The sequence below is a fragment of the Athene cunicularia genome, assembly GCF_003259725.1.
Source record: "Athene cunicularia isolate RWA chromosome 17 unlocalized genomic scaffold, athCun1 chr17_part1, whole genome shotgun sequence".
NCBI lineage: Eukaryota > Metazoa > Chordata > Aves > Strigiformes > Strigidae > Athene > Athene cunicularia.
In genome coordinates, this window is record NW_020799122.1 from 11,965,723 (window position 1) to 11,985,643 (window position 19,921).

A 19,921-nucleotide genomic window follows, 5' to 3' on the forward strand; every position below is an offset into this window, starting at 1 on the left:
CCTGGGAACACCAACCCATGTCACCCCAGGGCTCCCCGGGGAGGGTGGAGGAGGAGGCAGCGGAGATGTGGGTGAGGATGCTCATGGACCAGATGGCTGTGGAGGAGTAGAACCATACAACCACCTGGCCCAAGGTGGCCTCGGCTGAAAACTGCTCTGGGGAAAAGTGAAGAGCTTTATGGACAAGTTTCCAGCCAGACACAGCTTCAAGGGCTCAGTACGGGCCAAGGGGAGAAACTCTCTGACATGCGTTATACAGATGGTACCAGGACCCCAACCAAAGGAGGGACAGCTGCCAGGGAAAGCCAGAAGGAGCAGGAATAAGGGTAGCTGTTGGTTTAATACGTAACAAAGATAATTTCCTAAAACTTGACTAGCACTGGGAGCAGAGAACAGAGAGCCCCCTGCACAGCTGCACGTTCAGCCTAGAGGAAGGTGCAGCAATGGAGCGTAGGCTTTGAGTGCTGCACTGGAGTTTTGTGGGACCTGGGTCAGGCAAGAAACTCAAATTCCAGCATGGTCAGCATGCATGTGGGTAACAAAGAGCAGTGCCATGCCTGACTGTTAATGATCTGAGTGCTGGATTCATCTATAGAAAGCTTCCGTCCTTTGCAGTTTCCAGGGCTCTGACTCTCACAGTCAGAAAATGTATCTCCGTGACCCTTTCCATTTATGGTTGCAAAACGCAAAGCTCCTGAAGGTCTGGGAGATGCTTGGTAGCCAGATTTTCACCTGGATTTTAGATTCTGGGTGATACTTTTTCAAATATGAGCTGTTGGGATGTGGACCCTTGCTCTGTTTCCTCACTGGGGTGATTTCAGAGCTCAGGTTGGGTTATTTTTCCCAGCCCTGAGGTTCACCAGCCTCCAGCATCCTCTGGCCAAGAGCTGAGCTCTCACCTCCAGCTGGATAAAACTCAGTAGTTTGATGAAGAGGAACAGCAATGAGCTGCATTGCAGGGAGCTGGTCAAGTTAACCCTTCTCCTGCCATGGTGCAGGCTGCCATGAGATGACTTGGGAGCAGACTGACATGGGAGGTGTGTGCCCTGGAGCTTCACGGTGCAGGTTTGCACACCCAGGAGGGTTTAACACTCACCCCAGAGGTAGATATAAAGCACATTTATGCAGGCAGGAAGGCAGTGTGCTGGCACAGGGCTGGAGGAGCAGAGGCACTGGCAGGCAGGCAGGAGGAGGGTGGGAAGGGACAGCTCACCCACCGGCCTCTGGCAGCTCCTGGCACAGAGCTCACCCTAAAATGAAGGCTTCAGGGATGCTGTGTAACCTCATTATAAGGCAGTTATTACTGGCTTGGCTTTGTTATTAAACTTGTAAGTGCTGGGAGCCTGTCCTGAAGCAGCACCCTGCTGTGCTGGGTGCTGTATAAACAGGGCTTACGGCTATGGTGAAGGTTGGGTCAAGGGTGCTGTGGCAGCTCCAGGTTTTTGGAGAGGTTCAGCCCCAATCTCAGCAGCTCACACCCAGCTGAGATGAAACATGAGCAAGTGAGACTTGAGACGGCTGTAAGGCAGCTGGAGGAGACAGAGGGACCCAAGGTCGGGGGGAGCGTTGAGCATCTTTTTTCCCCTGGGAAATTCAGCTTCGCATGTGGGTTTAGGTGTAATGTCGAGTGAGGTTCTCATCGCTGTAAAGGCCTTGAGGTACCGAAAAGGGCTTTCGGTGTCGTTGACGATTAGGCGCCGACTACCCAAGGCAGCGTGACTGCAAGGCGGCAGCGGGATGGGGTTTGTGGTGAGGGACCTGCAGCCGTCTGTGCAGCACTCGAAGGAGTGTGTGTGCGCTGAGAGGAGCAAGAGGCAGAGCTCACAAACCCCTGGCCCCATCCCTGCCGGATGCTGAGCCCGCTGTGGCAGCCCCCACATATTATCTGGGGATGTGGTTGTGTTTCTTCTCTCTTCCCATCCCTGACCTTCTCCAGGGGAGCTGATGGACCCCTCCCAACCCAAAAATCTTTTTCTCTTGCTCAGAGCAGCTGCAAACTGGCAGGTGAAAATGGAGAAGGGGGTGCCCCAACAAGGACGTAGTGGGAGCTGGGGTGGGAGAGGGATCCAGCAGGAGCTGGAGAACCCTCCAGGGCTCTGCCACATCTGACTTTCCATTCTTGCTATTTCCCCAATCTTGTCAGCAGAGGAGCTCCGCTAATCTGCCCATTTCAGCGTCCGTGGTTCGTGCTCCCAGACAAGCAAGGCCCTTCCAGCTGTCAGGTGAGCCTTTCCCAGAGTTTATGCAAATGATACTAATTAAAGTCATTCTTATCTGTTCGATTTCCCACACCTTTTGCCTCCAAGGGGGATAGAAAACTTCATGTTTTAACTCTGTATTTCATGGCAGTCAGAAGGACTGCCTAGGGAAAGCGTTGGGAAATGCAGCGGGTCACTCCTGATGAGAAGAGCTGGCTTATGCAAGTGTTGAAACACTTTATTATGCATGAGAAACCTTCCAGAAACAGATGACTAATAGCAAAGCAGGAGCAGAGAAAGCAGTGGGAACGCCGTACCAGGCTGGCATGGGATCCCATGTCATCTTACCAGCTTAGCAGGGTTGGGCTAGGTCAGCACTTGCCTAAGAGACCTCTCAGAGTATCTGGCTGGCAATGAGGGAAGTGATGTTAATGATTCAATAAACAGAGCCCTTCCCTCTTTGTGAACCAAAATGCCCCGGTACGATGCCAGGAACCCACCAGCAGCCCCGTGTTTCCACTGGCAGCATGTTACTTAGCTCAGATGGCCAGAAAATTGCCTGTGCTCACTGTGTGGGCAGGTCTGGTGGAGGATGCATGGGCTGCATTCCCACATGGGACCATCATGGTCCATCTCCTGGTGCGGCTCTCATTGTGTTTTTGGCAGACATGGCTGCCTAGATTTTGGTGGTCGCTCAAGACTGTTGTGTGCACCAAGAGCCATTGGTGCCTGGAAGGACCAGGCTAACACACCCATGCATCTCATCTTCTGCTTGAGGGGGTACCCAAGGTACCCAAGTACTCAGGGACCACAGGTACCAGTACTTTGCTGGTACCCAAGGACAGACGTTAGATCACTTGTAACAGCATGAGCAACAATGTGCACCTTTACAATTCCCAGGTATTGGTGATAAGAAAGTTAATGAGAAAAACTCTTGACATAGAGGGGAAGGGAAACACCCCATCCAGCTACTTTCTGAAAATCCCTTTGGAGGTGCAGCTGTTCCAGGGGCCTGGTGTGCTGCTGCTCTACACGTAGAGGTGGCCTTTGCACGCACAGGGTGTGGGAAGCTCTGGCAAGTCAAATTGCTGAGGTTTCTATTCTTTGTGCAAGGACCTTGAAGGTGCTGCAGGGCAGAGAGGAGTCTGGCCCACAGCATTGCTGGAGGAAGCGGAGAGGGTCTGAAGGTCAAAACTGTGAGTGCAGCAAGGAGGAGCTGGAGACTTGGGAAAAGCATGTGAAAATATACACATGGGCAGATGAGCATGATCAACTCTTGACTTGTGTTTTGAATTTTCCATATTGTTACCTGGTTTTCTTTCTGTCCTTCCCACCATCTCCCTCCTTTCTGGGCACTCTGATTTGGGTGATGGGCAGGAGATCTGCTGGAGGCAGACCTGTCTCGGAGGCTGCACATGGGCAACCTGTGCTGTGGAGATAGCTGGCTGAGCCTGAGCATCCTGCATGCCTGTTCTAGGGAGGTTTCTAGTCTTGATAAGTCACTGAAAGAAACTCTTGGATGCTCAAGAACTGTGGTTTCACAACCAAAATGAGAGTTGCAACCTCTATCCGGAGGAGTGGCCCTTTCACCAGGTTGATACTCATCTTGGAGAGAGGGAAAGTAAGAAAGGGAAGAGGGTAGGTGGTGAGTAGGAAAAGAGGTATCACTCCAGGTGGCTGTTGAATAGTCCTCTGATATGGTGATCAGAAGACACCCAAGGAATTGTCCTGACATGAGCTGCCCTGAATTGCCCCAAAGAGTTCATGCCAGGCACTGTTGTCCTTTACAGCTGATTCTGATATGTTGAGGATTTCCAAAGCCAGAGGCTCTCCAGGCAGAGGGCTGTGTCTCACCAAGTAAAACCCCTGCCAAGGAGATCCCTCAGTGTTGGTAAGTGATGCTGGCTCGTGGCGTTTCTCAGCAGAGCAGACAGAAGGAGCCCTGTTTGCCCAGGGACCATTTCAGAAGCAGCTCCTCTGGGCGGAACTCCTCATCACCAAGGTGACTCTCAGAGCACTTTGGAGATGCAGCTTTCAGGGCTATCAAGGGAAGGAGCAAAACTGACTCCACTGCTGTCCGACCTGCTCATCTTCCACATGTGTTGGGCACCACCCCATGGACCTCCAGTTGAGCTCACGCTGCCATCTTAAGCCAAGCTCACATTGGCTCCCTGGGACCCTTTTCAAGTCCTTTCAAGAAGGTTTGTCTCCTTTTGTCATCTGGACTAGAGTTTTCTTTGGGCTTCTCAGCTTCCTGGGTGGAGTCCCAGGAAGGGGATGGGATGCTGAGATGGCCCCGAAGCACCAGGCTGAAGCATCCAGTCCCTCGAGTCCCAGGAGGTTCGTGCGTCACTGCTGGTGAAATCCCCACCCAGGAGGGCTGGGAGAGGCAGGGATTGTCCTAAACAAAAACAAGCCACTGGACAGGCTAGTAGTATTGCAAAAGGAGGTTTCACCTGCTTTGCCCTCCTTGGCTGTGCGGGCAGGGAGACCGTCGCTGTGCGGCAGCTGCCTGTTTGACCGGGGTGGCTCAGGCTGCTGGGGCTGGGGACAAGTGCCTTGCCAGGCTCAGGGACCACAGCAGCACAGAGATCCATGCCAACTCTCCTGCTGTGACATGACAGCAAGACGTGACATCACGGTCCTGGTCCAGTGACATCACTCCTAATCTCCATGTCACAGCTCTTGGTGGTGACATCACAGCGCAGGCTGGGCTGCACAGTGTTCCTCTGGGTGCAGTGGATGCTGGCATGAGGTCCCAAGGCAGCAGTACATGGCTGTGGGGGTGAGGGTGCCTGGCACCAGGGTGCAGCATCTCCATCAGGACACCCAATGAGCACAGGGAGAGGGGACAACAGTGAGGGATGGCAATGGGGACCACAGCTTCATCTGAGATGGGCTGCACCCACTCCTCATCCTTGAGGTGGACATGGAGAGGCAGGGGGGAGATGTCACAGCCGTGTCCCCTGTCGAGAGAGCCTGAACTGGGCACCATCCTTGCTGGCCCTCCTGCCGAGCGGGCAGCTGGCACAACAGGGGCATTGGAGCAGGGATGTGCTCGCCTGGCTTTGCCCGTCTGGCTCCACATGTGCCGTGCGGGGGCACCAGCGCCTTCCCGAGGAGGGGCTGATTCACACGGGGTGCTGGAAGCCGGGCTGCCGTGGGAAAGCGCGGCCGCCATGGCTCCCGAGCGACGGGATTGCTTCAGCGGGGGTGCAGCCAAGATCCATTTCACAGAGGGCAGAGCAGATCTAGGCTGGGATTTACCAGTGACTAAGCGTGTGCTGGCAAGGGCTGCCCTAGCGTGAGAAAGGCAGCACTGCTCCTCCTCCGAGGTGTGCCCACTGCCGCCCGGCGACCTGCAGCCCTGGGGGGCACCAGGACACCCCGCGGTGCGACCTGGACCCGGCAGTGCTATGGGCTCTGCAGGACCTGCAGCTGCCCGGCCCCCTCCTCCCAAACTGAACTCACCCCTTTCCTCCCCCATGGCTCAGCACTTACCCTGGCCCCATGGACAGGCAGGATGGCTTGAGGAGAGAACCTGTGGCTCAACTCTCTTGCTACATCGTCCCCAGGGCAGGGCTGGGACATGGGGCAGAATCTGCCACCCCCACCCTGAACTAGGCACAGGGGCTGGGGGGACCCTGAGATGTTGTGGGGAGAAGCCAAACCCTTTGCTGTTGGGTTGTAGCTCCTTCTCTCAGTGGTTGCAGCCCCCAGACAGTGTTCTGGGGTGCTGCCATCTCCAGCTGTCTCACTCCCACAAAGATTTTGCCTTTACATCTGCCCCATTTCGTGGGGGCCACGACTAATCCTGCCACAATGGATCTGGGGAAACCAAACCTTCCCAAGGAGAAACAACCCATCCTTTCTCCAGCAGAGAGGATCCCCACTTCCCTACCCTTAAAACAAAAGCAAGACCCATGCAAAAAACTGCTCCACATCTCTGGGCAGTGACGCTGAGACACAGAAGGCTGTGGGGAGCTGTGTCCCCAGGCAGGGGACACGCATCGAGCCCAAGGTGACTACTGGCCCCTGCACAGCAGCCACTTAGCCTGGCCGTATTGAGGTGGCAGGCTGCCCTGCTCATTTCATCTCTTTTGGCTTGTTTGGCAAGGCATTAAAAAAAAATTAATTGCAATTTTTTATTACAGCTAATTGGCACTGCTGCTAAGTGGCTTATCTGGCTTCTGAGCCCGCCCCATGTTTTTGGAAAGTGAAGGGTGGCAAAGGCCTGGAGGCTGGGGAAATGGCATGGGGCAGGAGCCTCACGGCAGCCATCTGGCAGCCCCAGGTGAGTGGGAAATGCTGTGCCACCCCTGGGCTGCAGGGCCATACCTGGCCCAGGGAGGTGGATACCTCTAGTTTACAACAATGATGAATTTTAAAGCAGCAGAGAAATTTGCCTGAGGTCACACCATGTGCCTGAGCGGGAGCCAGGAGCCCATGGCCAGCACACTGGCAGCGCTGCCCAAACACTGTAGGGTGCTCCAAAGTGCCATGGCTGGGCGTTAAGGTAGATTTGGGGTTTGTGAGGGAGGGGAGATGAACTAGTGCTCACATGGGGTGCATGTCTGTGCCTGGCAGGGAGGGCTGGAGACGAGCATGCTGTCGGCCCCTTGGGGCCTCACTCTGCCCGTCCTGGGTGGCAGCTTGATGGCCAGGTGGTTTGGGCCCTCTCTGGGAGCCTCTGACACCCCAGTGCAGCCAGTGCTGTTGCCATGCCCAGAAGGTGCCATCCCACACCTCTCCCATTGCCAGACTCGACGCCCTTCTCCAGCGTGCAGCCCCCCTCCCCTGCAGTCACTGTCAAGGGGGAGTGGGGCCAGCCTGGGCAGAGCTTGGCACACCCCCCTGGGAGCTTCCCATCACCTCTGCCTGCCTGTTGCACTCCCACAGATCCCAGGAGGCACTCTGTAAGCCACACAAGGGCTCTGGATGCCTGCTGGAGTGGGGACACCCATGGCTCCAGCTCCAGCCTGTGCAGGCTGGGACATCATCGAGCCTCACAGGGACCATCACATCGTGCAGCATCAGCCCTGACCACTGTCAGAGCTGGCAGGGGCTGGAGCACGGCTCCCCTGGGCAGCAGCACTGGGGTCTCTCCCATGGCTGTGGGTGACATCTGCCCTAAAAGAAGGAGCCCATCTGTCTTCTTCCCTGCTCATCCCTGGATCCATCCATGCTCCTCTTGGCCACCTTTCAGGATGGATCTGGCCCAGCTGATGGTGGGCTGCTGCCACAGGCAGAGCTGAGCTGGTGCAGAGCTGAGGGAGGGAAAGGCAAAGGTGTGAAAAGGAGCCAGTGAGCTCTAGTCTTCATTAGTCCAGACAGCTGAGAAGATCAGATCTGATGGTATTGGGTGGCCTCCACAGGTTTCAGTGTCACCCTCCTTCACGTGAGGCTGGCAGTGACCTCCAAAGTGTCATTTCCATTCTGATCAGATAACTCCAGTGGCTCACCTGGTTCCACAGAAACTCAGGTTCACTCAAATAAGATCATCTTTCTGCTTTCATGTGCTATTTTCCCAGGTACGTGGGTTTGAACGTGAAAGAGAGGAGGGTGCTTTGCCCTGCTCAGGGGGGGGGGGCACACTCAGCCCCCTGTGGCATCACCCCCAGCGTGAGCTAGGTGAGGATGGGCTGGTGAGCCAGAGCAGTGTGGAGGGGTCTGACCCACATCTGCATGAGTAGGAGTTCTCTGATGCTGTGCAAATGAGGGGATGGCTAAAAAGTTCCCTTTTAAAAGTGATGCAGTGGCTTCCATGCCATTTGTATGCTTTCAAGATCACACCTTGTCCACCTCTGTCTGTCTGTGCTGCTGCTCCACAGGGCCAGAGCAGCACGGCTTTGGGAACCCAAGCCTGGGCATCTTTTTATGGCCAAATCATGCCCAGGCTGGGGAGCATATGATGGGTTTGTGGAGGCTGCCAGTGGAAATAACCTCCTCCTGCCGCAGGGCAAAGCCAGGACATGGTGGTGAGCTTGTTTTCAAACAAATCATCTTCCCCCCGTCCTCCTTCAGGCAGCTGTGTGGGAAGAAGGGGCATTGTTGCACCTTGCCATGAACCCAGCACCGCTCCAGCTAGCATGCCACAAACCGGCAGAGCTGCCATGGCCCGTGCCGGTGCCCGGTCAGGAGGTGGAAAAACCTTTCTGGTTTCAACAGGCTTTGGAGCAAAGCCCCAGGCAGGGAACTTGTTCTGGTCGGTGAAGTTAGGCACCTCTCTCTCTCTGCTTGCCTTGGGTGCAGCGTGCTTGAAATGCTCCTCAAGCAGAAAACAGCCCCTAAAAACAAATAGCTGATGAAAGGTGTTGCGGAACATCCCAGCACCCAGTTCCCATCCAAGCAGGGATGGGGAGAGGAGAGTGAAGCTGTCCGGGAGCTGGCTGTGATGGTCCCAGGGAAATTTAGTGACAATTGCTTCTGGGTGAGCGCATTCGGCTGCCAGCTGCACCCTGGGCTCAGCCCACAGCACCTGGCTGAGGATGCTCCTCAGCAGTGGGGTTTGGGGAGCTCCTGGAGGGGTTTGGCTCCCTAAGGGCCAACACCCAGCATGCAGGTGCTCAGACACCACTCTGGGTATGTTTTGGCAAACCAGAAGTGGTACAGAAAATGTGATGTTGTGCTGTGCAGAGACAGACTGTGCAGAGCCAGCTGAGACCCCAGCATGTCTTGGGGCCTGCAGCCATCCTTCACAGCTTCTATGAGACAAGAGAGAACAGATCTTGAAGCCACGGCCCAAATTTTGAGTGTCTGCTTGCCGTTTTAATGCAACCCCAGTTGCTGGTGTTTCCTGGCATCATGTAGAGCTGGGGAGTGAGGAGTGCCCAGGGTGGACAGCAGTACTGGCAGCCTGGCATGAAGATATGGCTACGCACCATGAAGATGGAGTACCTCTGGAGAGGACGTTCTTTTGGCTTATGAACCCCAAAATTTGTGTCTGATGCCATTCTGCCACACACCCCCTCGGTGGAACAGGCCTTGCCTCAGCCTCCTGCTGTCATTATGCGCGTGACGGTGGTGCCCAGCACGGGGCTGTGTGCTCCAGGCAGGCAGGGGATGCCTGGGAGCACGGCTGCCATCTCATCAACATCCCCCTCTCTCTTCTTCCAGGTGTGCAACTGCGACAAGTACCTGAAGGTCTCAAGGGAGAGGATGAGGCAGCTGGTGGAGGGCAGCAGGCAGGCTTCGGGGGATGGCAGCTCAGGTAAGCAGGTGGGCACCAAGGGCTGGGAGTCCTGCTCTGACCCGGGCCCCCTCCCTGCACTCCTGCCTGGGACTCGCTGCCCTGGGCAGAGATGGACCATCCCACTCGAGCTGGGGGTCTCTCAGAGGGGGAATGGGGTCCCCCTGCCACCAACCTGCCGCTGGGCACAGACCTGCAGAGCTTGTGCACACCGAGCACAGCTCCTAGTCGTACCCTGGCTGCCCCGTGCTGCCCTGTGAGGCCCTGGGCCGTGCGTGGGATTGCCCAGCCGGGGTGGTTTGGTGACGTGTGGGCAGTGGCTCAAGTGACAGCCTAAGGCCATCGCCGCCTGACCTGGAAAACTCAGCTTGGGCTGCAAAATGCCTCTTGGCTGGCGCTGCTAATGGTGCCTTTCTTACCTGCCCCATGCCTCTTAAACTAGGTCAGGCTGCAGGAGGAGTGAGTCAGTGCTGCCTGCCCGGCAAGATTCCGGCGGGCTCAGTGAGGGGAAGGCTCCTCCGTGCCCTGCCCTGAGCTGAGCTGACCCCCCAGCTTCTCCCCACAGGGAGCTGCGTTTTGGTGGTGAGTGGCACCCGCCACAGGCACCCCAGGATGGAAACGTGTCCCTCTCACTGCTCCGACCCAGCCCGGGCTCTGCTGCTGGCCCTCGGATGCATCACTTGCCTCAGTTTCCCCATGTGCTTGACGGGAGACAGCAGTGTGAAGTGGCGGCTCTGCCTGCTCCCAGATGGCTGTGGCTTTGCTGGGAACCGCACATGTGGCTCTGGGGACGAGAGACATGGTGGGGTGGCTTTCCCCGTGGTGCGAGCAGCCTGGGAGTGCTGCGCTTCCCGAAAGGCCAGGGCATCCTCCCCAGTGGTTTCTCTGGTGAGGGCACTTGCTGTGTGTGTACCCAGCGACCAGCCAGGCCTGTTCAGCCAGTTTTAGACTATGGGAAATAGAAATGCTGTGGTTTGCATTCAGCCATGTGAGCGGTTTCCCTTCTTCGGGATGGGGATGATGGAGCTGGGGAGGTCTCACATGTTGTTGCTCCTCCACACAGACCCTTCAGGGACCCCCTTGCTCTGCCCTTTACACCACATCTGCAACACCCCATGTCCCCATCGTGCCATGCAGCCTCTTGCTGCGACCTCCATGTCCCTGGGGGGGGTTTCTCTCTCAGGTCCCCTATCTGCTGGGCCAGGTGGGAGCCTTGTGCTGGCCATGACCTTGTCAGGGAGCATCCTCTGATATGGAGCAATCAGGAACCAAAGATGCCACATCTTCAGACAGTTGGTGTTTTGCTGCAACAGAGACATAAAATAGAAGCTGTGATTCCTGGGCCGGTGGGTATAGCTGGGCAGGTGGCACCCAACCCAAACTGAAGACCTCTGGGGACTTGCCAAGGGGGTCCCCTGTGCCCTGGGGCTCCAGCCACCCTGGAGTTTCTGGTGGGACAGGCTGGACAGCCAGAGAAGTGGGTTCATAAGGAAAATCTCAGTTGTCCCCTGATTTCCTTCACCTTTTCCTTCTGGAGGGGGCTGATGGCAGGGTCCTGCTCTGCTCTTGACCATAGTCCAACACTTGGTGTGGGGAGCTCAGCACCCGCAGCCCCCAGCTGCTCGCCCACACTGGGATTATCCCCTGCTCCATGACTCCAGCCCAGGCCATGTCATCTCATTCATGCCACCATGCATGGATTAACCCCCAGGACTGTTGCCAGATGCTGCTACTTGGCAAGAAAATGCCTTTTACCCCCCCTTCTGCTTCCCAGGCAAGGGGGGAGCCTCCTCCCAGAAGGGCTTCACCTCCTCGGGGAGAAGCAGGAAGGTGCAGCAGGAGCCCTGGATGCTGGGGCACCCGACAGCTGTGGATGGGTCAGATCCTGCAGGACCAGCCCTCAACATCAGTCTGTGGCTGCCCAGGTTCTCCTGAGTCCCAGGGTCCAGCTGCAGCCAGCCCGGGGCTGCTCACATTTTTGCTGCAAAACTCAGGCCAGTGTTGCTCTGTTTGGCTCCTGGATTTTTATGGCAGGGCTTCCAAGCGATGAAAGGCAAATTATTCATCCTGTAATAGCTCACTCCAACTTGGACCTAGGACTTTCCCAGGTTTTAGGAACATTTTCCCTGACACAGCCACATTTTCCCTGGATGAGGGCTTTTATGCGAGTACTGGAAATAGTTTCAAGCCCCATGATGCCTTTTCCCCAGAGGGATCCTCTGAGCAGCTTGGGTGCCTGGAGCCCGCAGGGGATGGGTTAGAGAGAGGCAGCAGTGCTGTGGGTCTGGAGGGCACTGGCAGTGTGTGGGCTCCCAAATGACCCAGGGGGATGGGATGTGTCACAGGCTCTCATCTGGTGGTGCGGAAGCTACTTGCTTAGTCAGTGTGGTAAAACCAGCTGGCATGGGGCCCCCAGTGCTCGGGGAATGCTCTGCCAGATGAAATCTGGTCCCTGGGAAAGGCAAGGATGGAGCACATTCGATCTGGTTAGGATTTGCCAAACTTTAATCATACAATCACCCCTTGCCATTTGAAACATTTTGCAAAACATGAAAACAACTGGTCCTGCTTTTCTTCGGGCTGTGCTGCTAACCAGGCATGCCAGAGCCTCCACTCTGTGTTGGAGAGAGATGGAGGATCAGGCACAGCTGCTGGGGGTGCTCAGAGAGCCTGACGCAGAATCCTGGGGAGGACCCAAGCTGGGTGAGCATCCTCCCTGACCAGCCACCAAAGCTGGTGCTCAACATCAGCAAGATCTGCACTACCCATCCTCGCTCCCAACATCTCATCCCGCAGGTGAGAATAAGCTCAGGCAGCCCTGCAGACAGCTGGAGGAGCAGCCAGGACATCCCCATGGTGGGTGGGAGGATGGCTTGGGGCTGGTGGAGCTCAGAGCAGCCCAGCTGGGGCACCCACTTTGCCCCCACCAGCCCAAGCAGTGAACAGGGCCTTCCTGGCCCTTGGCTCCGCAGTGAGCCCGAGTGAAAGCCGGCAGAGGCAGCACGTGGGCAGGAGGGAGGAAGAGCTGTAAGACCTCAGCGTGGGGAAGGCTGTGCTGCAGCTCCAAGATGGGGTGACACCAGTACGGTGCCAGGTCCCTCCCTCTGTGGCCACCACACTGGGATAGCTGAGGGCATGGCCTGGTGGGCCCTGCTTCCATAACTCTGATGCGCAGCAGGAAGAGGCCACTGCCTGTCCAAAGCCTTAATGCTGGCTGCAGGTTTTTTCCCGGCTGTGCTTCCATGAACTACAACATTTGGATATGTTATGAGCATCACACTTGTCTTATTGTCACATGGGAAGGGTGGGCAATCCCTGTGCTGTCCCAGGAGTGCTCTCACACCCATGGAGCAGCCTGTGCGTCCTCACTGCTTTAGCACCAGACCCAGCATGCAGAAGTCAAGGCACCCCAGATGTCTCAGGCTGCTCTGCGTGTTTCTGCAGGAAAGGGGATGGGTGCCTGAGGGGCTGCACCCATAGGCCTGGGGGGTTGCCAGCCCCCTTAACCCTCAGACCAGGCAATGCATGCATTTAGGCTCTTTTCCCTCCAGGGCACAGTGGGGTAGTGGGAGTATGCTCACATCTGTCCCTGAGCAGGGCAGGGATGGGCACCAAGGAGCTGCAGCACAGGGCTGGGACCAGGGGCTGTGGTGGTGAGAGGGGCCAGAAACACCCCTGGGCTCGGCTGGGTCATGCTCTGCCAGCTCCCCCTCTTCAGAAAAATTTTGTTTGTTCATATGAAAACCACTGCCAGCCCGCGAAGCCGGTGACATTTTCATGGCAGTGGGTCTGCAGCATGTACCGGCTGACAGTGGTGATGTGCTGAACACTACCTGAGAAGAAGGTGGGAACCATTTGGTGCTCCTGTCAGGCGCTGAGCACAGGAGCCATCAGGGTTTTCTCCCACAGTGGCACAGGGAGATGATAGTGACTGAAGGTGCCACTTGCCTTGAGCTTGTCCTCCCTCCTCCACCCTGGGAACGTCTTAAGATCGTGGCCAGGCTGCTGCAGCCCAGGTTGCACAATCCTGGGTCCTTTGTCCTTTGCTTATCTGCCTTATCGAGAAGGAAAAGATAACCAGGCATCTTCAGTGCCCTGCAATCGAGTGTGTTTCTCAGGCTCATAACTCCTCTTATCGGGTTCAATCTCTCACCGAAGCAAGGTTTCCCATGCACCTTTGTACTCCAAGAATGCTCCCAGGTCTGCTTTCAGCCTTGTGCAAAGCCTTTACGATGTGCGCTTTCTCCAAAACACCTCAGCCTTAATTGCCTAATTACGGACGAGTCTCCCGTGTGTGTGGTTGCGATGACAGCTGGGTGCGGCTGCTGGGCTGGGAGAAGGTCTCTCAGCTTGCACAAGCACTGCCAGCCCTGAACCCCTCTTGGGAGGCGGCAGGAGGCTGCGGTTCCCTCTGCGGAGCCGCAGGGCCAGTGCCAGGTCCCTGTCTGAGCCAGCCAGGACAAGCACCCGGTTCCTTGCCCCAAGGCCTTGGTCTTAGCTGAAGTGACACAGAGGGACCTGGGCTAGAAATGGGGCCTGGGGGGCAGGATTTTGTGCACAAGTACCAGGCTTCTCCAGAGAGATTGGTTTACCCGATAGTGCCCCAACACTGAAACCCCGAGGGTGTCCAGGGCTCACACGCGTGGGAATGGGTTGTTTCCAGCCAAATTGGTGCTGTATGGTCTGGGAAAGGGGAATGGGCACAGGTTCAAAGGAGGTTTGCCCTGATCCTACTCTGTCCCAGCTTCCCAGGCTCTGCTGTGCCCCCTGTCCCACAGTGGGGGGTCCCAGTGCTGTCCCAGTAATGCTGACCCAAGACTCTTGCATTGCAGCTGACAGAATAGGCTGTAGGGACTACAGGTCACCAATGTCATCACGGTGGCCTTTCAATATGACCCCTGCACTGCTAAGGGCCTCTCTGTGAGCAAGAGAGAGGGCACACCCCCTGCCTCTGCAGGCAACCCCTGCCATGTCCCATCTCCCTCCTGCTGGACTCAGCCCCCCCCCCCCCATGAGCGGGACCTTGCAACGGGCCATGCAGAGCTGTGGCTCCTGTCCCATCCCTTCCTTCCCTGGGGTCTCTGGGACAAGTTACTTTGCCCACCACAGCCCCCCTGTTGCAGTAGTTCCCATCCAGGGCTCATGTGGGACCTGTGTCATCACCTGTGGCCATGGGGTCTCCAGATGCTGCCGTGCCCTTGGAGAACACCCCCTGGCTCTGTGTCACCCCTGGAGTGAAGGTGCCCTTGGTTTTCAGGCACAGGATCCATGCAGTGCTCCGAGGCATGAGGTTTGGCTTTGTCGTGGGTCTTCCTCACCAGCTCGGTGCCAATGGCTGGGGACTGAAGGAAGGGGATCCCTCCCCAGCTTGGGCATGAAGTGGGGCTGCTGCAGAGGTGGGATCTCACTGCTGAGGGTGGCCTTGCTCAGCCCGGGGAGGAACCTGATGCAGAAATAAGCAGAACTGAGAACCTGCAGCATCCTCTTTTCCCTGGCCATGGCAGCACTCGCTGGGAGGGGTGAGCCGCGTCCATGGGTGAGAACAGCAGTGGTTTGTGCTTGTTCCTGTGGGGTTTTAATTCCCACAGGCAAGCAGTGGTGGGCAGGAGCTGGAGATGTGAGTGGGCAGCACATGTGAGGGCAGGGTACGGCCACAGCTCATGGAGAGGGTAAGAGGAGATGGCTCTGTGCTGAGCAGGGCTGCCGGGTCAGGGTCAGGACTGGAGGATGAGGACGATACTTTCTGCCCGTGTTGCTCTGTGGCACTGACACATGTGAGTGCTCAACCCCAGGGTGCTGGCAGGCTGCAGGGCTCAGCCCCGCTCTGGGCTCTGTGATCCCCAGGGTGACTCAGGCAAGACTGGGAGAGGTGAGCGAGAGGCAAAAGGGCTTTTTATTTTCAAGATGTTTTATAATGGGATTATTAGTTCCCAAGAGGTGTTTCAAATTGATTTGGTAAGGAATCGCTTTCATTTCTCCTCCGCAGAGATGTGGTGGGAATCCAGCTTTTGGTGCGAACTGTCACACAGCTCTGGAAACTGTAGATCTGAAAAACTCCCGGCACTCTGGAAGGACACGCTTGGCTCCCTTTGGCCCCACACACCCCACACTTGACTTTTGCTCCGACTCTGGCGCAACTCTGCAGCACGCAGCAGCTGGGCGAGCCGGGCTGCAGCCCTGCAGGAGCAAAGGCTCCACCAGGGAGAGCTTTGCCCATTTCAAGGGAGAAAAAACCCTCCTTCAAAAAATCCTCCCTTTCCCCAAGGAAAATCCTTTTTTCCTGGGGGATCTTACCTTTTCCCGGTGCAGTTTTCACTGCATGCTTGGCTGGCACCCTGCGCCTGGCGCCTGGTGGCCCTTTCACCGCAGCAGCAAGGGGAGCGCAGGCATCTTCAAAAGCCCTGGAAAGAATTTGGTGGGAGGGGGAGAAGGGGTTTTACAAGCTCCCATTCAAAAATGATCACTTTGAAGTGATGTAGCATTTTCAACCCTTTGAACAGCCACAATTAAGAGGGGGCTGGTGCAAGCGAAAGGCAAAACTACTGGGTGACCATCACAGCCTTTCTCTCCCCAGGCTTTTAAGGGATGAACTTTTCCTCTCTGCCTGCCTTTTTCTCACGAGCCATGGGGGGTTGAGATTGGGGTGTTTGGGGGAGTTGGAGGTTTCACACCCCCCGGTGCAGAGAAGGAGGGGGTCCAGCAGCACAGTAGCTCATGGAGCGTGTCGGAAGGGAGAACAAATTGCCCAGGATTGCTGCAAGAGCATCAAGTCTGGGTTGTTGCTGGAAGGGCTGGATTGTTGCAAAATCGGGCCAGGGAATTTTTTAGACTCCACCGTGGGGAAGGATGTTGGCCATCGGTGCTGGCTACTGGCAGTGTCATTTCGATTATGGTTGGATCTAAAAGTCCCAGTGAGGTAGATGTTCTTCCTGGTGGGGTCCTGGAGGCAGATGCAGAGGTCTGGTTCTCGAGAGCAGGCACGGTGAATAGAGAGGGGAAAGAAAGACAGATGTGTGCCTGTGTATTATAAACTGAAGAAAAACAAGTGATGGCCTAGGGTTTTACAGGGACTTTGTGGTTTGTATGCTTGGAGGTACAGCCCACAGCTTGGCCTCCTCAGTGAGCCAGCTCCTGCATGCCCAAGCTGAGGCCACCCTGTGCTGTCGTGTAGCACAGGATGGAAGGAGCAGGGATAGGGTGAGGGCAGAGCCCTTCCCTTCTGCCATGTGGCTCTGCCACCTGCTGACAGGCTCTGTTCTGGAGAAACCCCCCTAAATGGGGCTCTTCCTCCGTGTCCCCACTCTGGCTGGCTCAGGAACATCCTGAGAGCAGCCCAGGTGCTTCATCACATGCCAAAAATTGGAGAAAATGGGAAAGTGAGGTCATTGTTTTATCTCCAGGAATGGATGTTGGTGTCCCAAGCAGACACAGAGGATGAAGGAAAGGCAGATCCCTGAGCAGGGCTGTTGCCCAGGACCCAGCAATGGTGAGCCCAGTTCTTGGCCAATGTCTGGGCTGGGATGGGGGCTGCTTCCCCTTGTGTTGTGACAGTGGACCCCAAATGTGTGCTGCTCCTGGGCTGTGTGATGGTCTGGGGCTGGTCTGCAAAACCACCCTGAGAACATCTCCAGTGGCAGCGTTGACCCTGAGTGTGGCTGTTTGTCAGCTGGAAAGGGGGGGTGACAATGCCCCACCAGCTTGGGGTGGTCATCTCCTCTTGGGAGGTGTGGAAGGTCTTGTGGGGCTCCAGGTAGCCCCCCTGAACCAGGGGCTGGTGTGAGCTGAGCCTTCCACACCTCTCCTGGGCTGTGCCTTTTTCTGCTCGCGTGGGGGTAGGTCCAGGCCCTGCTGTGTGATGAGGTGGCTTTCCTGGGACAGGGTGGCCATTCCAGGGCTATCATCAGCCTTACTTTTCCCCACAATAATTGCCAGCATGTCCCAGGTCCTGACAGCTTTGGGATGCAGGGAAGAGCCAGCTGGGAATGCTGGTGTCACAGCTGGCTCCTGACCAGGCTACCTCTGATCCTTGAAAGGGGCAGGCTGGAAGCCCCAGAGGTGCCACTGGAGCGATGCAGGATGCCTTTTGTTGTCTTAATTGATGTCTGGGCAGGAGAAGTTCCCCCCTGCCAAAAATGAGTCATCCTGCAGCAGTAACTGCAGCCGGCACCCCTGGCTGCCAGGCGTCCTGATGGATGGGAGGCAGCTCAGCCCTCAGCTTCCGCCGCCCGGATCCAGTGACCTGCCGTGCCCCGGCCGCGGGTGGTGAGAGCCCACACCGAGCTGCCAAAAATGCCGTGGGATTTGTGGCACTCAGTTTGCGATGACAGCGATCCGCCTGCCCGGCGGAGCCAGGGCTCGGGGCATGAAGGGACAGTGCACAGGACACGGCCCCACATTGCACCCCACCGTGCTCCTTGCCCAGGTGCTGTGACAGGAGGTGGATGCCACACGTACCCCAATGCCTGGCATCCTCGGGCAGTCCAGGAGACGTGTGTGTCATGAGCAGTGCAGACAGCTATTAATGGAGGTTTTTTAATTAAAGCGTCAGTAAGGGCTTCCTCTGCTGGTTGCTTGCCCTGTGATGTAGCCCAGGGTGGGGAGCACAGCCCATCTCGGAAAGCAGCCTGCAGCAGGGAGGCAAAACCATTGCACCAGTACAGCAGTAGCACTGGTGCAGTTACCCAAACTGGAATAGCTCCCAAGACCACCGCAGACCCCACTGCTGCCCAGGCAGCATCAGGACATGGCAGAGGAGCTGTGGGAGGTGCTGCGCAGCTGCCAGGGAGCAGGAGGCTGCATGGGTGCCCTGCTCAGGGCAGGCAGTTGGTGGATGCTGGTAACCACCTTCTCGCAAAGTCACAGAATGCTCCTGCCTGGGCTGCAGGGCAGAGCCTGGACTCCCTGAAGGGATGACAGGACCCTCACAAGGGTGGTTCACGTGGCTGAACACAGCCCCTGCTCATCGCACCAGTGGCTGATGGTTTATCTGCTGTCTCCTCTCCCTGCAGGCTGCCTGGTGAGGTGTGCGGAGAAGCCTGGCCAGAGCTGTGACACCACTGTGCCAGCTTGTGATGCAGCCCAGGCCAGTTACACCCCACACAGTGAGCGGCTGGAGGGGCAGGAGCCACACGGGGCATCTGCGGCACTGGCGGAAGGCATGGTCCTGCAGGTCGCCGCCATCCCCCCTGGGGTGCTGGACAAAGCTGAGCTCACCGACTTTTATTGCTGCACCCGCTGCGGGAAGGTGTTTTGGGAAGGGTCCCATTTTGGACATGTCGTCTCCCAGTTTCAGGATGTTCTTGTCAATGCTGGGGACAAGCAGAGCATCTATGAGCTGAGCTGAGGGGGGATGCGAGGGCTCTGCAGTGGGACAGGGACCGCAGGGTACACGTTCCCTGGTGAACCTCAGCAGATTTGGGGCTGTGGGTTTGTGGTGTGAGGCTGGAAGTGGGGTGGTCCCATTTTGGGGTCCGCTGTCACATTTGTCCTGATGGTTCATGACAGCCCAAAATATACATGGCCTCTGTGAAATCATTAAATCAGAGGTGGCTGAGGAATGGACCCTTTGCTTTATTTTTGCCTCCCTCCAGGCTGGGCATGGCGAGAGGGTGACAGAGTTCTCCAAAATGCTGTCCAGACAGTGCTGAACCCATGGCACACACCAGGCCCCTGCACCTTTGTCCCGATGATGCTCTGCTGGGTCACCAGGAGCTCTGTCCCCAACAGCAGCACAGGGCAGAGACCATCTCCAGTGCCCAGAGCATGCCCTCACCCATGGGACATGTGTCACGTTATGACCCATCCCCAGCATCCCCTCTCACCCCAGTCCTGATCTCCTGGCACCTCTCCTGACATTCCTTAGAGGCAGTGGGTCAGTGAAGACCTCTGGGTGATGCCCACTGGCCTCCACATCACCCCATGCTGGAGCCAGGGATGCCCCAGCAGAGCCAGACTGGTCCAGAGGGTGTCCCATTGGTGCCAAAGCTGCCTGCCAGCCCACGAGTGAGCAGCACCAGCCTGCCCTCTCCCCCGGAGGTGGGTCCATCAAGCCATCCCCTGTGCCCAGGGCTCTGTGAGGCATGCACAGGAGTGGTGGTGAAGTGTGTGGTTCCACCATCACCAGGAACCAGGGTCTCTGGTGGAACTAGCCAGCATCCAGAGGAGGCCATGTGGGCTGAGGCTGGGGCCAGGCAAGGCAAGGAGCCAGCCAGGCTGGTCCTGCAGCTCTGGGCGCTGCCATCCAATGCCTCCCAGTCCAGGGACAGGCTTAAACCACTCCACCCTGCAACTGAGGAGCATTTGCAGAATTCCTCCTCTAATCCCAGATAACTGCCAGGCCCTGATGTTATTGCTAAGAGGACCCAAGGAGCTCTTGGCTGAAGTGCAACATTTACATGACAGCAAAATGCCTGCTCAGGCAGCTTACGCTGCAACGTGAGACTCGCATTCCCTCTCTGAGCACTTCTGACCATGAGGTGCCAAGGGCTCTGTTCCCCCAGGGACATCTCACCCCACTCCCCACCCCCACCCCCCA

General features: G+C 56.9%; 1 protein-coding gene across 2 annotated transcripts in view; it reads left to right on the forward strand.

Moving 5' to 3' along the window:
* Positions 1-18,935, forward strand: part of EXD3 (exonuclease 3'-5' domain containing 3) — a 288,705-nt gene extending 269,770 nt beyond the window's left edge. For both annotated transcript variants that reach the window (XM_026860475.1, XM_026860474.1), the window contains exons 20-21: positions 9,315-9,408; positions 18,396-18,935. In XM_026860475.1, the coding sequence (XP_026716276.1) occupies positions 9,315-9,408; positions 18,396-18,730 (429 nt within the window). In that variant the 3' untranslated portion in view covers positions 18,731-18,935. The remainder of the gene's footprint in view (positions 1-9,314; positions 9,409-18,395) is intronic.
* Positions 18,936-19,921: the final 986 nt, after the last annotated feature.